The 13,451-nt window shown below is 44.7% G+C and overlaps 2 protein-coding genes across 2 annotated transcripts in view; one reads left to right on the plus strand and one right to left on the minus strand.

Annotated features, from left to right (window-relative positions):
• The window catches only part of SV2C (synaptic vesicle glycoprotein 2C), a 267,398-nt gene that overhangs the window by 221,988 nt on the left and 31,959 nt on the right, over positions 1–13,451 (minus strand). The gene's annotated exons all lie outside the window — the stretch shown is intronic.
• On the plus strand, positions 7,560–8,444 carry LOC105978709 (polyadenylate-binding protein 2-like). The gene is made up of 2 exons (XM_045285105.1): positions 7,560–7,577; positions 7,860–8,444. The coding sequence occupies exons 1-2, from the start codon at positions 7,572–7,574 to the stop codon at positions 8,442–8,444; spliced, it is 591 nt and encodes a 196-aa protein (XP_045141040.1). The 5' UTR covers positions 7,560–7,571.

Here is a 13,451-nt window from a genome sequence, read left to right on the forward strand (position 1 = left end):
TGGAGATCCCCTTGCAGAGGGGTCTCGGGGAGGAGATGAGCCAGTCAGGGTAAGATGTAACAATGATGAAAAATACAACTTTCCTCTTCTTCCTAAATGCTTCCTCCCTGCCCCCACTATCTGATATGAATTCTACCTTGCAAGTCTGGCTAGACCAGAGGATGTATGCTGGTATAGATAGGAACTGGAAATACAGGGAATCCAGGGCGAATGAGCCCTACAGGACCAGTGGTGTGAGTGGCGAAACAGGGAGGGTAAAGGGAGAGTGGGTTGGAAAGAGGGAACCAATTACAAGGAACTATATATGACCTCCTCCCTGGGGGACAGAAAGTAGAAAAGTGGGTGAAGGGAGATGTTGGACAGGGCAAGATATGACAAAATAATAATTTATAAGTTATCAAGGGTTCATGAGGGAGGAGGGAGCGGGGAAGGAGGGGAAAATGAGGAGCTGATGCTAGGGTCTTAAGTGGAGAGCAAATGTTTTGAGAATGATGCGGGCAATGAATGTACAAATGCGCTTTATACAACTGATGTATGTATGGACTGTGATAAGAGTTGTATGAGCCCCTAATAAAATTATTTTAAAAAAAAGAAAACACTGCCTGTCCTGCACCGTCCTCACAATAGCTCCCGTTCGTGAACCCAGAGTTGCAGCCACTGCATCAATGCGTCTTCTTGAGGTCTTTCCTCCTCATTCATTCGACCAAGCACACTGTCCTCCAGGTCCTGGTCTCTCAAAGCCCACTCAGTGCAAGCCTACAGGACAGGGTCCAACTGCCCCGGGAGTTTCTGAGACTGTAACCCTGTCCAGTGTAGAAAACATTGTTCCTGAGGAGGGGCTGGGGATTTGAAGAGCCATCAATTTGGAGAGCAGCCTGAGCCTAATCCTTAACCACTAGCACAGTGGTTCTTAACCTTCCTAATGCCACGACCCTTTAATATAATTCCTCCTGTTGTGGTGACCCCAACCATAGAGTTATTCTCGTTGCTACTTCATAATGTAAATATCTGATATGCAGGATGTATTTTCATTGTTACAAATTGAACATCATTAAAGCATAGTGATTCATCACAGAACAATATGTAATCATATACTGTGAAATACTTATTTCTAATGACAAATAAATGAAATTTTGTCTTGAAGCGTGGTGTTGCATGGGTAACGGTCATCTTGCTGGGTACTCCTATGTGGGCGTATCTGCATGTGGGGAGACCTGCCTGGAAACAGATAGGAGTGGTGTCTCGGTTCCTAAGACCATCGGAAATATGTGTTTTCTGATGGTCTTAGGCGACCCCTGTGAAAGAGTTATTCGACCCCAAAGGGGTCAGGACCCACAGGTTGAGAACCACTGCACTAGTACATCGTCTAAGCACTAGCTTTGCAGCAAGGCAATGGCTTTGGTTGAGAGCCCTAAACCCATTTTTGCCTCTCACATAGATTCAACCCTGATGGAATTATTTCTGATTGCAGACCAACAACATGATAAGCTTTGCCCTCAGGCAGAGTGGGCTGGAAAGTGGGTTACTAGAGCTCACACAGCCAGGTCGAGAGGGGCTGCCTGGACTTTGTAAGTTGCTTGTTTGTACCTTGATGGGATTTGAGGTACTGAATCTGCACAGCCATTTTGCTAATCCCTTCAGGGCTCCTTCCATTGCTACCTTCAGACCATACATAGCTTCTTGATCGTATGCTTCCTCTTGATATGAATACCTCTTTCACGTGCATGGCATTCTCCAAAGGTGTGAATAATTAAAATGGGGGTGAGGGTGGAGGGGCGGGTATGAGTGGAAAGAAGGTCAAAGAGGAGTTTCTTCCCTAGGATAGTCTACAGTCTGGTCAAGTGGTAAGAGCTCTACAGAACTGTACCATGAACCTCCAAAATAGAAAGGGCTGGCAGGAATCGAAGGGGGAAAAAGCCATGGTGAAATCAGAGGTTAATATTTAACCTCTGTCGCCTTTCTAGTCTGGACATAACTAAGTTTATGTAAAATATGAAAGATTAGGAAAGGTTGAGAGGTATGTCCCAGGCACTACAAAAAGTATCCTAATGGTACAGAGAAAGACCAAGGGCAGGGTCAGGGGGAATAACAGAAGGAATCAAAGCATACAGGGAAGTGGAGAGCAAAGAAGGCGCCTTTCCTTTTAAAGTGCAGTCTCCGCATCAGCTGGGGGGGGGAGGGCAGAGGAGGGCCCTGGATTGGGGGGGGGGCATGATCGTTGCTCATCACCAGTCAGTGACTGATTGACTCATGCCGGGCAGGAAGAATCTAGCGAGGTCCTGCCTAGATCACAAAGACATAGCCTGAGCTGGGCGTGCACACGTATCATCTACAAGAGGAGGTCTCTGTAAGGAGCCAGCCAATAATGGAAAGTCTCTTCTATCATCTAGTCCCTAAAAGAAAGTCTGCCATTTGAGGTATCAATATGTTACTTTCCATCCAGTGGTTGGCTTTCAGATTCCTTAAGGCATCCTTCTGCACAATCATGTGATCCTTTCATCACTTCACTTGTTTCTGCCTCTCATTTGCATTCCTCCTTAGGAGTGTGCCAAGATCTGAGAGAGGAGAGGCGTTTATCACCCGATTCACTCTAGTCACAGTAGCAGGTTGCCAATTCCTACAGGCATCGTTTGTCCTCGCAAAGTGTGTCTCTGTGGTCCGCGGATGGTTGCAGACAAGGTTGACAGTAATGTGCCACTTGTTTGAATCCCGTTAAGGAAGAAACTATTTACTCAGATACCAAATAAACTAAAAGTTGCCTAGCACGTGTTTTATGGTAGATGTTCGTTCCCCTCTGATTCTCAAGTAGCATAGTCATCCATATTCAATTTCCACTCCCCATCCTCAATGATTTTCCAAAGGCACCAGGAATTCAACAGCCCCCAAACCTAGTTGAATGAGCAGCCACCATAGCAAACACCAGGCCCAGAAGCCCTTGGGAACAGCCACCATTCACCAAGGGCTGGGGCCCTGTTTGGATTAGGGTTTTGTATCCACTTGGGTGGGTCATGATTCTCTTGGCTTGGCCATTGGGTGGATGGGATCTGATATCCTACTGTCACACCCATGATGCCATCAGCCATGAGCAGTTGTCAGTGGACAGGCAGTTCCCTGTGGGAGTGGCTAGCACAGACTATAAAAGGTATTCATTCTGAGGACAACCTTGCAGCTCTTTCTGCTCAACCAGGATCCGGCGTACAGCTCCGATCATCTGATCCGAGGCTTCCTCCTGCGCTTGAGTCACTAGCCTGTTGCACTGCTTGCTGGCCTGGGATTCCCGCGCCTCTGAAACCTGGGAGCCAACAAGCTTGCTGTCTGCTCTGCGGTTCTCAGATTCATCCACTTTGGAAGCGGCTTGTGTCAACAGAAGCCTCCAGGCTGCCATCTGATTCGGAATTTGCCAACCTCCACTACGTGGTGAGTTATTTCCTTGAGGTGTGTGTGTGTGTGTGTGTGTGTGTGTGTGTAAGAAGGCATATGAAGTCAAATGTGCAACAGGTCCCATGGGAGCACACTTTAGTGTTCTGGATTTCCCATTTCTCATAATGACATCCATTTTGGTCAGGATACTCCCTTCTGTTCCTTATTTGAGCAGAAAATATCTATTTCTTTGGCATGATGTGTTGGCTTGATTTTGGTTGATGCTTAAAGAAGGGCATCTTGGGAAGTGAGGCCAAGGGAGAGGCTTATTCCTAGGAAATCCTTCACAATGAGTTGAAATTGATCCCACGACGACTGCCTTGTTCCTCTTTGGCTCCAACAGTGGGGTGTCTGTGGCTAGAGAATGCAATCCAATACAAACCATGGTGTCCAGTCTCGGGGAAGCGCCTAGATTGTCAGCCACACACTGCCCTTCCTGGTGTGACAGGTGACAGAGAAAGAACGTAATAGAATCCTTTTTTAAGACTGTTTTCAAGGAGTACTTTCCATCTATTGTAAGGGCAGGGACTCTTTTTTCTGTCATGGGACGGTTGAATATTCATAACATCATTTGAGAACCATACTGTGCAAACATTTCATTGACTCACCCCGCATGGAGTGGTTGGGCCTGTCTCTCTTTGGTGAAACTTGTGATGTCAGCTGGCATTGATGATTTTTCCAGAGCGTATAAAGGCGGAGGGCTAGATATTCCCCATCTGGGACCTATCATTTTGACCCTACCTTAAATAATATGCACAGAGCTTAATTACTATGCTATAATTGTAACTTGTGGGAGAGCCTCTTTTCTGAGCACCCTCTTTGATGGAGGCTTTGGATAACAGTGAAATCCCAAATCCTTCGGTGTGTTCTCACATAGATTAAGCCTCCACTGAATCCCTTCTGATCATGAAGGATGTAGGTCATCTAGTCCTCAGGCACAATGCATTAGAAGCGGATGACCTCCAGCCCCCTCCAGCCAGGCCAAGGAGAAACAGACCCTTGGGGCTTGACTTGGGGTCTCCTGGGTGGAGATCGCCTCCTAGGGACAGCTCAGTGGGTGGCATAGTCAACATCCATGCCTTGACTGCCTTGATCAGAAGGGCCAGAGCAATTGTTTAAACTCTACTCGCTAATATGAACTATATGTCCCAATCATGGCCTGTTTCCTCTTCTGTAGTCACACTAGGACGGTGAAGTATTGAGCTGTCATTAATCATGAACTTGTGATAGTCTTCTGTTCTGTGCCCTACTTAATCGACTCCTGCCTAGGACTCCACAGACACCTTTTGCCCTAGTGTTGATGGCCTCCCTCATTTCCATGATGTGTCTGTGATTTTGTCTTGTCTTTGTCCTGTAAGATGTAATGACTAGTGTCCTTGATTTGTACTTGACTGGGCTCCCTTCTGTCTCCTAAAACAGGCCAAGTATAAAATAGGATTGCTCAGCTTTCTTTCCTGGTGGGATTTCTGGAGGGTCTAAAAACTTAACAGAAGAGTGGGCGAAGTGAGGGAGACGTCAGACAGTGTAAGACTTGACAAAATAAAAAAAATTTATAAATTATCAAGGGTTCACGAGGAAGGGGAGAGTGGGGAGGGAGGGGGGAAATGAGGACCTTGATACTAAGGGCTTAAGTGGAGAGCAAATGTTTTGAGAATGGTGAGGGCAATGAATGTACAAATGTGCTTGACACAATGGATGTGTGTATGGATTGTGATAAGAGTCCCCAATAAAAAGATTTTATAAATAATTAAGCTTGATGTCCGAAAGAAAGGAAAGTTTAAGCTGCTTTCGCATTTCCATAGAGCCACAGAAACTCAGGGAAAGTAAGCACCCTTGGAATTTACAAACCTGTGTCTCCAGGCCTCCAGCAACTTTATTCAGTCTCGGTGTGTATTCTCCTCTGGGAATTGTTCATTTGTTATTTTTCCCATTTGCATTAAATGCCTAGGGTTTTTGTGACTGAGAATCTATTCTATATTGGTGTTCTGGAATCCTTAAGGAAGAAAACTTCAGTACTAGGCATCGCTCACAAAGGGCTAGTATCTAGTTAAGGTTAAGGCTGTGTGTCAAAGGGGCCGGGTCTTGATTCTCTGTTAGGGCAGTTCTGTTGTCATCAAACCCCACAATGAGATCTAGACTGATGCCATGGTGTCTGCGATGCCACTCCCAGAAGCAGTCTACATGGTGAAAGGGGGCTTCCGTGTCAGAGTATCAGGGGACATTCATTCTTAAGACAGTTTCTCTAGTGCTTTTGCTCACTCAGGACCCTGCTGCATCCGTCTTTGATCTGATTTCAGGTTTCTCGGACTAGACTCAGTAGCCTTTGTACTGCTTGCTGATCTTGCAGATTGCCGAGGTTCTGAAACCTGGGAGCCAGCAAGCAGCCTTACTCTGGCCTGCCAATCTTCCATGCCTGACCCTCAGTTGCTGAAGGCACTTGTGCCAACAGAAGCCCCCAGCCTGCATTGTGACCCCCACACTTGGAATTTGCAAGCTTCTACCACCTTGTGAGTCATTTCCTTGCAACAAATCTGTCTGTATATAATTACTATATATATATATATATCTTTATATATACATATATATTTTATATATATAAAATCTGACAAGTATTTCCTTGTGCTGAACATGCTGTAAATACAGGTCTATAGAGTAGTCAGGGCCAATTTATTAGAAATTATACTAAAAATTGAGATATAGCAAACTAAATTTTTATTCAATTTTGACTTTATTGGAAGAGATCGGTACTGAAACAGACAGATAAAATATAGAGATAGAAATACATGGGCATAACAGGGCATTTATAGAGTTCTAAATACAGCCATGTACATATGTAAATATATTTATCTATGACATTAGGGAACTAGATCTATGTGCATATATTTATAGGTTTAGTATTAAGGTAGAAGATGGACATTGGGCCTCTACTCAAGTACTCCCTCGATGCAAGAGCACTTTATTCTATTAAACTGGCATTCCATGATGCTCACCTTTCCGACACAACAGCTGAAGGCAAAATGTGTCCATAAGCAAATATGGTAAACAAAGCTGATGGTGCCCTGCTATCAAAAGACTCAGCATCTGGAGTCTTAAAGGCTTAATAAACAAGTAGCCATCTAGTTGAGAAGCCACAAAGCCCATGTGGAAGAAGCACACTAACCTGTGTGATCACGAGGTGTCAAAGGGATCAGGTATCAGGCATCAAAGAACAAAAAATCGTATTGCGCAGTGCGGAGTGGAGAACCAAAGCCCATCTGTGGGTAACTGGGCATACCATTACAGAAGGGTCGTGGGGAGGAGACGAGCCAGTCAGGGTGCAGGGTAGCACCGATGAAACATACAACTTTCCTCTAGTTCTTTAATGTTCCCCCCCCCCTCCCCCTCCGACTAACATGATCCCAATTCTACCTTGCAAATCCAGCTAGACCAGAGGATGTACACTGTTATATATCAGAGCTGGAAACACAGGTAATCCAGGACTGATAAACCCCTCAGGACCAAAAATGAGAGTAGAGATACCAGGAGGGGAAGGGGAAAGTTGGGGGAGAAACGGAGAACCAATCACAAAGATTGACATATAACCCCCTCCCTGGGGGATGGACAACAGAAAAGTGGGTGAAGGGAGACATCAGACAGTGCAAGACATGAAAAAAGAACAATAATTTATAAATTAGCAAGGGTTTTGGAGGAAGGGAGAGCTGGAGAGAGGGGGAAAATGAGCAGCTGATACTAAGGGCTCAAGTAGAAAGAAAACGTTTTGAGAATGATGAAGGCAACAAATGTACAAATGTGCTTGACACAGTGGATGTATGTAAGGGTTGTGATAAGAATTGTATGAGCTCCCAATAAAATGATTAAGGGAAACAAAAGAAATACCTGGGCATCTAGTGGCCTATTTGGGGTGTTCGTGTCTACATTTCTATGGGAGGATAACTGAGGTCATGCAGCTACAAAATGATGCAGTGGACTATGTATGTCAGCACAAACTTCTGGGGGTTATGCCAAATGATCAATGTGCATGCAGGACTAAAGAGGCAATTGTTCCTTTCTAGGGATTAAGGGAGCCATCCTGTGACGGAGAAGGAGCCCTCAAGGGCGTGGAGAGAGAACGTCCCCCAGACTCTTTGAAGATGGCAGCAACATCTCCAGACATGGAAGCAGCAGGCAGGGCTGGCAGTCAAGGAGCTCGGTGGGGACAGCGCCCTCTTGTGCCTGGGGCCAGTGGAGATGCTGACTTCCCAAGAGCCATAAAGGACCACAGGAAAAGGCAGGAGGAGCCCGAGGAGATGGAGCCTGAGGAGTTGTCGCTGGACTATGAAGCAGAGCCAGTGCCTGAACAAGTAGAGCACTCGCTCCCGTTCTGCTCAGAGGCCCCCAAACACCCTGGAACTCTGAAACACTCTGAGCGTGAGCCTGTGGACCAGGCCACTGACGACCAGCAGCTAGAAGCCATCCAAGCTCACGTCAGAGAGATGACGGAAGAAATTGACAAGATAAAGGAGATGCAGAAAGAGCTGGCGCAGCTGATGAAGATGCACTCACCTGCAGGCAATCAAGGCCAGGTGGTCCTGTCTCCTGAGGAGAAGAAGCAGGCTGATGCCCGCTCGATCTACGTTGGCAATGTGGACTACGGAGCCTCAGCAGAAGAGCTGGAAGCACACTTTCTTGGCTGTGGGTCAATCAACCGTGTCACCATCCTCTCTGACAAATTCAGTGGCCACCCCAAAGGGTTTGCATACATAGAGTTCTCAGACAAGGAGTCGGCGAAGATTTCCTTGTCCTTAGATGAGTCCCTTTTCAGAGGCAGACAAATCAAGGTGATCCCCAAACGAACCAACAGACCAGGCCTGAGCACCACAAATCGGGGCTTCCCAAGAGCTCGCTATGGTGGCCGCTCCACCAACCACAGATCAGAGTCTCAGTCCCATGGGCGTTTCCACCACAGGCCTGGGGGCCCAGTCTACCGGGGGCGCCCTGTGCGCAGGGGTGGGTCGAGAGCCCCCTCCTGGTATACCCCTTACTAAGCAGATGGTGTGTTAAGTGTAAATTCTGATAGCCACCGTGTGGTATCCCCCTTACTAAGCAGATGGTGTGTTGAGTGTAAATTCCCCTCCCAACCTGGAAGGGCAACACTATTGGGCATCCTAAGAAATGTATTCTTATTTCTTACTTTTTGAATATAAGTTTGCATTTGTTTTTATTTGTACTGTAATTAGAAGTAGTGGGAGGAATAGGAAGGGGAGGTAGTATGTACATTTTTTTAAACTCATTGCCTGATGATAGGTTGTTTTATTTCTTTTAAATATATTTTAAGAATAAAGATGTTTAAAAGGACAAAGGATATGGAATTCAAGTGTCTTCTTTAGAATATGAAAGAACTAATTCAGGTAGAAGTCTTACAGCTGCAACCCACAGTTCCCCTGTGCACAAAAGAAGAAAACATTGCTTCTCATGGTAGCTTTCTTGCTGGAGCTACGGCCATGTCAATCACACTCATTGTGCATTTCCACTCACACTGACCACCCCTTTTATCAAGCCAGATTTCCAGCCCCGGGGCAGTTCCTTCCCCACATATACAAAGTAGGAGAAAGCCCTCACCCTTCTCCCTTTGAATGTACATTGCAGATGCACTGCTTCCCACCAGCACCCCCTGCCATTATTTTATCTATCTATCTATCTATCTATCTATTTATTTATTTAAACAACGGTTTCCCCAAACAGTTTTATTGGAATGTAATTCCTATATCATGCAATTCTTTACAATATTTGACTTTGTCTCTTCAAGCTGCCCTTTGATATTTTTGATTCAGCTCTTTGACTTTATCATTTCTTCCACTTGCTTTAGCTACTCTATGGTCAAGATCACGTTCCAGAGTCTCTTCTGACAGCCACCTTAATCTCTTCTTTCTTTCCTGTCTTTACCTTTCATTTTCCGAATGAAGGATGTTCTTGATGTCCTCCCACAGCTCATTCCGTCCTCTCTCACTAGTGTGCAAGGCATCAAATCTGTTCTTGAAATGCTCTCAAGATACAGGTGGGAAAGGCTTGAGGGAGGCATACCTTAGTCCTCCGGGGACTGGAAGGCTTTAAAGAGGTCTTCTTCAGTCAACTGACCCAATGCAATGCAGCGTTTGATTTCTGGACTGCTGCTTCCTTAAGCATTGACAGTGGATCCAAATGAAAGGAAACCCTTGACAATGTAAAACATTTCTTGTTTTATTGTGATGTTTATTTCTATGGCATTCTTGTGCAATCCACACTAAGAAGGTAGCCATTGATTTTCACCAATAGATGTGTCAAGTCCTCGTCATCTTCAGAAAGCAAGGTGGGATCATCTGTCTACCATGGATTGACTCTGTGGATAATGCCATCGAGCATCGGAAGTTGGAAGCCATCAAAGCTTTTGCCACCTTTTTGAATATTCCAGCTATCAGAGCATTTGTTTAACTTCAATGAAGTGTGAAACAATAAAACTTGTACACACATTCTTCTGCATTTGAAACCATAGTATCTCTAGTTCTCTTAGAAAGATTGCCTCTTGCTACAGGGTTCACAGGAGCACAATTAAATGTTGCAGAATCCTCATTTTATGAAATGTGATCCATTTTTGTGAGAAGACACCACACGCTGGTCATTATCTAAGCGGATCATAAAATCTGTTTTTTGGCAGGAAGTGTTCCTTTTGTTTGAGGAGCTAATAACATAGACAAAGACCCACCAATTTGGGCAACAGCCCCTCTAGTCTCAAGTCAATTCAGTCGAGAGAGAAAGATGAGGAAAGAGGACTATGGCTAGGAAGTCCTTTAGAAGGTGTTGGAATTGATCTGAAGGGAACTGGTTTCTTTCCATTGAGCTCAGTGAGTGAGGGATCTTCTTGTACAGAACACAGTCCCGCAGAAACCATCTTCATCATTCTCTTGAGCAGAGCCTCAACGGTGAGCCACTCCTGGCCTTTCTCTAGATGAAAGTACTGTAGTGAGAAGAACATGCATAGTACAGCTTCGCTTTTGAGCTACCAGTTTTCTGAATGCCTTGTTTGCTACTTCGAAGACTAAGGACTGCCTGATACCATCCATGGCATTCTCCATTGCCTCGTATGCTGTGAAAGGAGGACACTGAATAAAGGCGATCAGAGAAGAAGACCTGTCTTTGAATTGTGTGCTGGAGATAATATTGAAGATTTCATGGACCGCTCGGAGGTCAAGCCCATCTGTTTGAAGGAAGTTTGCAGAGTGATTCTAGAGCATTGGCTTTCAATCTGTGGGCTGCGACCCCTTTGGAGGTTGAACGACTCTTTCACAGGGGTCGCCCGATCCATAAAAGTAGCAAAATTATAGTGATGAAGTAGCAACGAAAATAATTTTATGGTTGGGGGGTCACCACCAGATGAGGAACTGTACGAAAGGGTCATGGCATTAAAAAGGTGGAGGACCACTGTTCTAGAGGCAAGGATGCTGAGACGTTGTCTCATGTACTGTGGACACATTGTCAGGAGAGACCAGTACCTGGAAAGACAACATGCTTGGTAAACAGAGTGGCAAAAATAAAGAGGAAAGGCCACACGAAGGTTCATTGATACAGTGCCCGCATGTATGTGAATGGGCATAGGAACAATTGTGAGAATTCCTGGTGATGTACGTGAGGTCAATGTGGTCCAAGCTGACTGTATGGCACCTAACAGCAATGTGGATGACATTGAAAGACCGACCTTTATTTTCAGACTCCCCACATGGATTAAGCCTTCAACGAATCCCTTTTGACAATTGAGCAGACTATGAATAATCTTGCCCTCAGGCAGAGGGCATCAGTAAGTGGATTTCTTCCACTTCTACTCCAGGCACACTCTGGAAGGGGCAGTTTCAATTAGGGGCTTGCCTGGGTGTGTTCATGATGAAATTCATTTACTGGGGGTCTCAAAACTATGCAACAAGCCCAAGTGGTCTTTTGCTGACAAGCTTAGTATAAAGGCTCTGGACTAATTTTGTAAGAGTTTCTGTCTAACATGATGTACCTTTCTCCGTCACAGCTCCGTTCCCTTTTGTGGTTTCACCTGTAGCTGTGATGGACAGATCTGCAACATTGATGACTTTATGACATCTCTTCTGCTCTTGCATGTCCTTTTTAAAGTTAATGATCTCCCTTATCGATATAGTTTTCTTTCGTTGTCATGTCTGAAGACTTGATATATGTTCTTCATGAGTTGCATTTGAGATATGGGCTCTTTGGTACCCTAAAATATTACCTAGGGTTGCTGTAATTCAGACCTGGCTCAACATCACCGAGCACTTGCTGAAACATCTCAAAAAGTATAATTCACCAATAGTAAGAAACACATTAGTGAAGCAAGAGTCCTTTTTGGCACAGTGGTTAAATACTACCTGTCTACTGGAAAGTTTAGACTGTGTTAGGTGATTAGAACCATACTTCCCAAACAACCAAATTCACTGCCATTGAGTCAAAGTCAACTCATTGGGACCCTATAGGACAGGGTAGAACTACCAGTGAGTTTCGGAGACTGTAACTCTTTCTGGGTGTAGACAACCTTTTTTCCTGAGGAGGGGCTATGGTTTTGAATGGCTAATCTTTTGGAGAGTAACCCAATAAACAACTACTAGCATACATTCTCAGCACAAACTTTACACAAGGCAATGGCTTAGATCGAAAGCCTAAATCCATTTTTGCCTTTCCACAGATATTCAGCCTCTATTGAATTATTTCTGATTGTAGAACAACAACAACATGAAAAGTTTTGCCCACAGGCAGTATGTTTGAAAGTGGATTCCTTTTTCTCCCATAGTGAGGTCAGGGAGAAGCTGCCCAGCCTTCCTAAGTTGCTTGCTTTTTCCCTTGATGGGATTTGGCTTCTATAGTCATTTTGCTATTGCTTTCAGGGTCCCTTGGGTCTCTATCTTCAGACCATAGCTTCTTGATCATATGCTTCCTCTTGTCATGAATAGCCCTGCCATGTATATAGCATTCTCAAAATGTCTGAGTTATTAAACTGAAGCATAGGGTAGTGGGGCGAGTGTGAGTATAAAAAATGTACATAGGGAGTCTGTGCTAGGACAGTCTACATCCTGGCTTAATGGTAAGAATGATAGAGAATAACACGACACCACACCCCTCCCAAAAAGAAGGGATGGAAAGAAAATGTTAAAAGCATCAATGACATCTACTCAAGTCTCCAATGGACTTATATTTAACCATTGTCATCTTTCTAGTCTTGATATGTAATAAGCTTATATAAAATATAAATGATTAGAATTGAGAGCCCTACGTCCATTGTTGCCTCTCCACATATATTTTGCCCTGATTGAATTATTTCTGATTGTAGATGATAAGCTTTGCCCTCAAGCAGTGTGTTTGAAAGTGGATTACTACAGCTCCCACAGTCAGGTCATGAGGGCCCCCTTAGTCTTTGTAACTTGGTTGGTGGCGCCCTTGATGGGATTTGAGGCACTTGGTCTCTATAGTCCATTTTGCTAATGCCTTCAGGGCCCCCTGGATCTCTACCTTCAGACCATAGTTTCTTGATCATATGCTTTCTCTTGACATGAATACCTCTTCCAGGCATATAGAATCCTCAAAATGTCTGAATTATTAAAATGGAGCATATGATGGTGGGGAGGGTGTGAGTGGAAAAAGGGTATAAAGGGAAGGTCTTTGCTAGCACAGTCTATATGCTGGCCGTGCGGTAAGAACTACACAGAACTGTACCACACCCCTCCAGAAAAGAGTGGGTGGAAGCTATATAAAAAAAGCAATGGTGATAGGAAACTCAAGTCTATTGGACTTAATACTTAACTGCTGTCATCTTTCTAGTCCTGACATTAGTATAAAATACTACTAATAAGAAAAAGCTGAGTGAAATGTGGCGAAGAAACCTGATGGTGTTTGGCTACCAAAAGATATAGCGTCTGTGGTCTTAAAGACTTAAAGGTAAACAAGCGGCCATCTAGCTCAGAAGCAACAAAGCCCACATGGAAGAAGCACACCAGCTTGTGTCGACGGGATCAGGGATCAGGCATCAT

This window comes from Echinops telfairi, unplaced genomic scaffold (genome assembly GCF_000313985.2).
Source record: "Echinops telfairi isolate 266 unplaced genomic scaffold, ASM31398v2 ScPeMD7_7469;HRSCAF=8507_1, whole genome shotgun sequence".
Classification (NCBI taxonomy): Eukaryota; Metazoa; Chordata; class Mammalia; order Afrosoricida; family Tenrecidae; genus Echinops; species Echinops telfairi.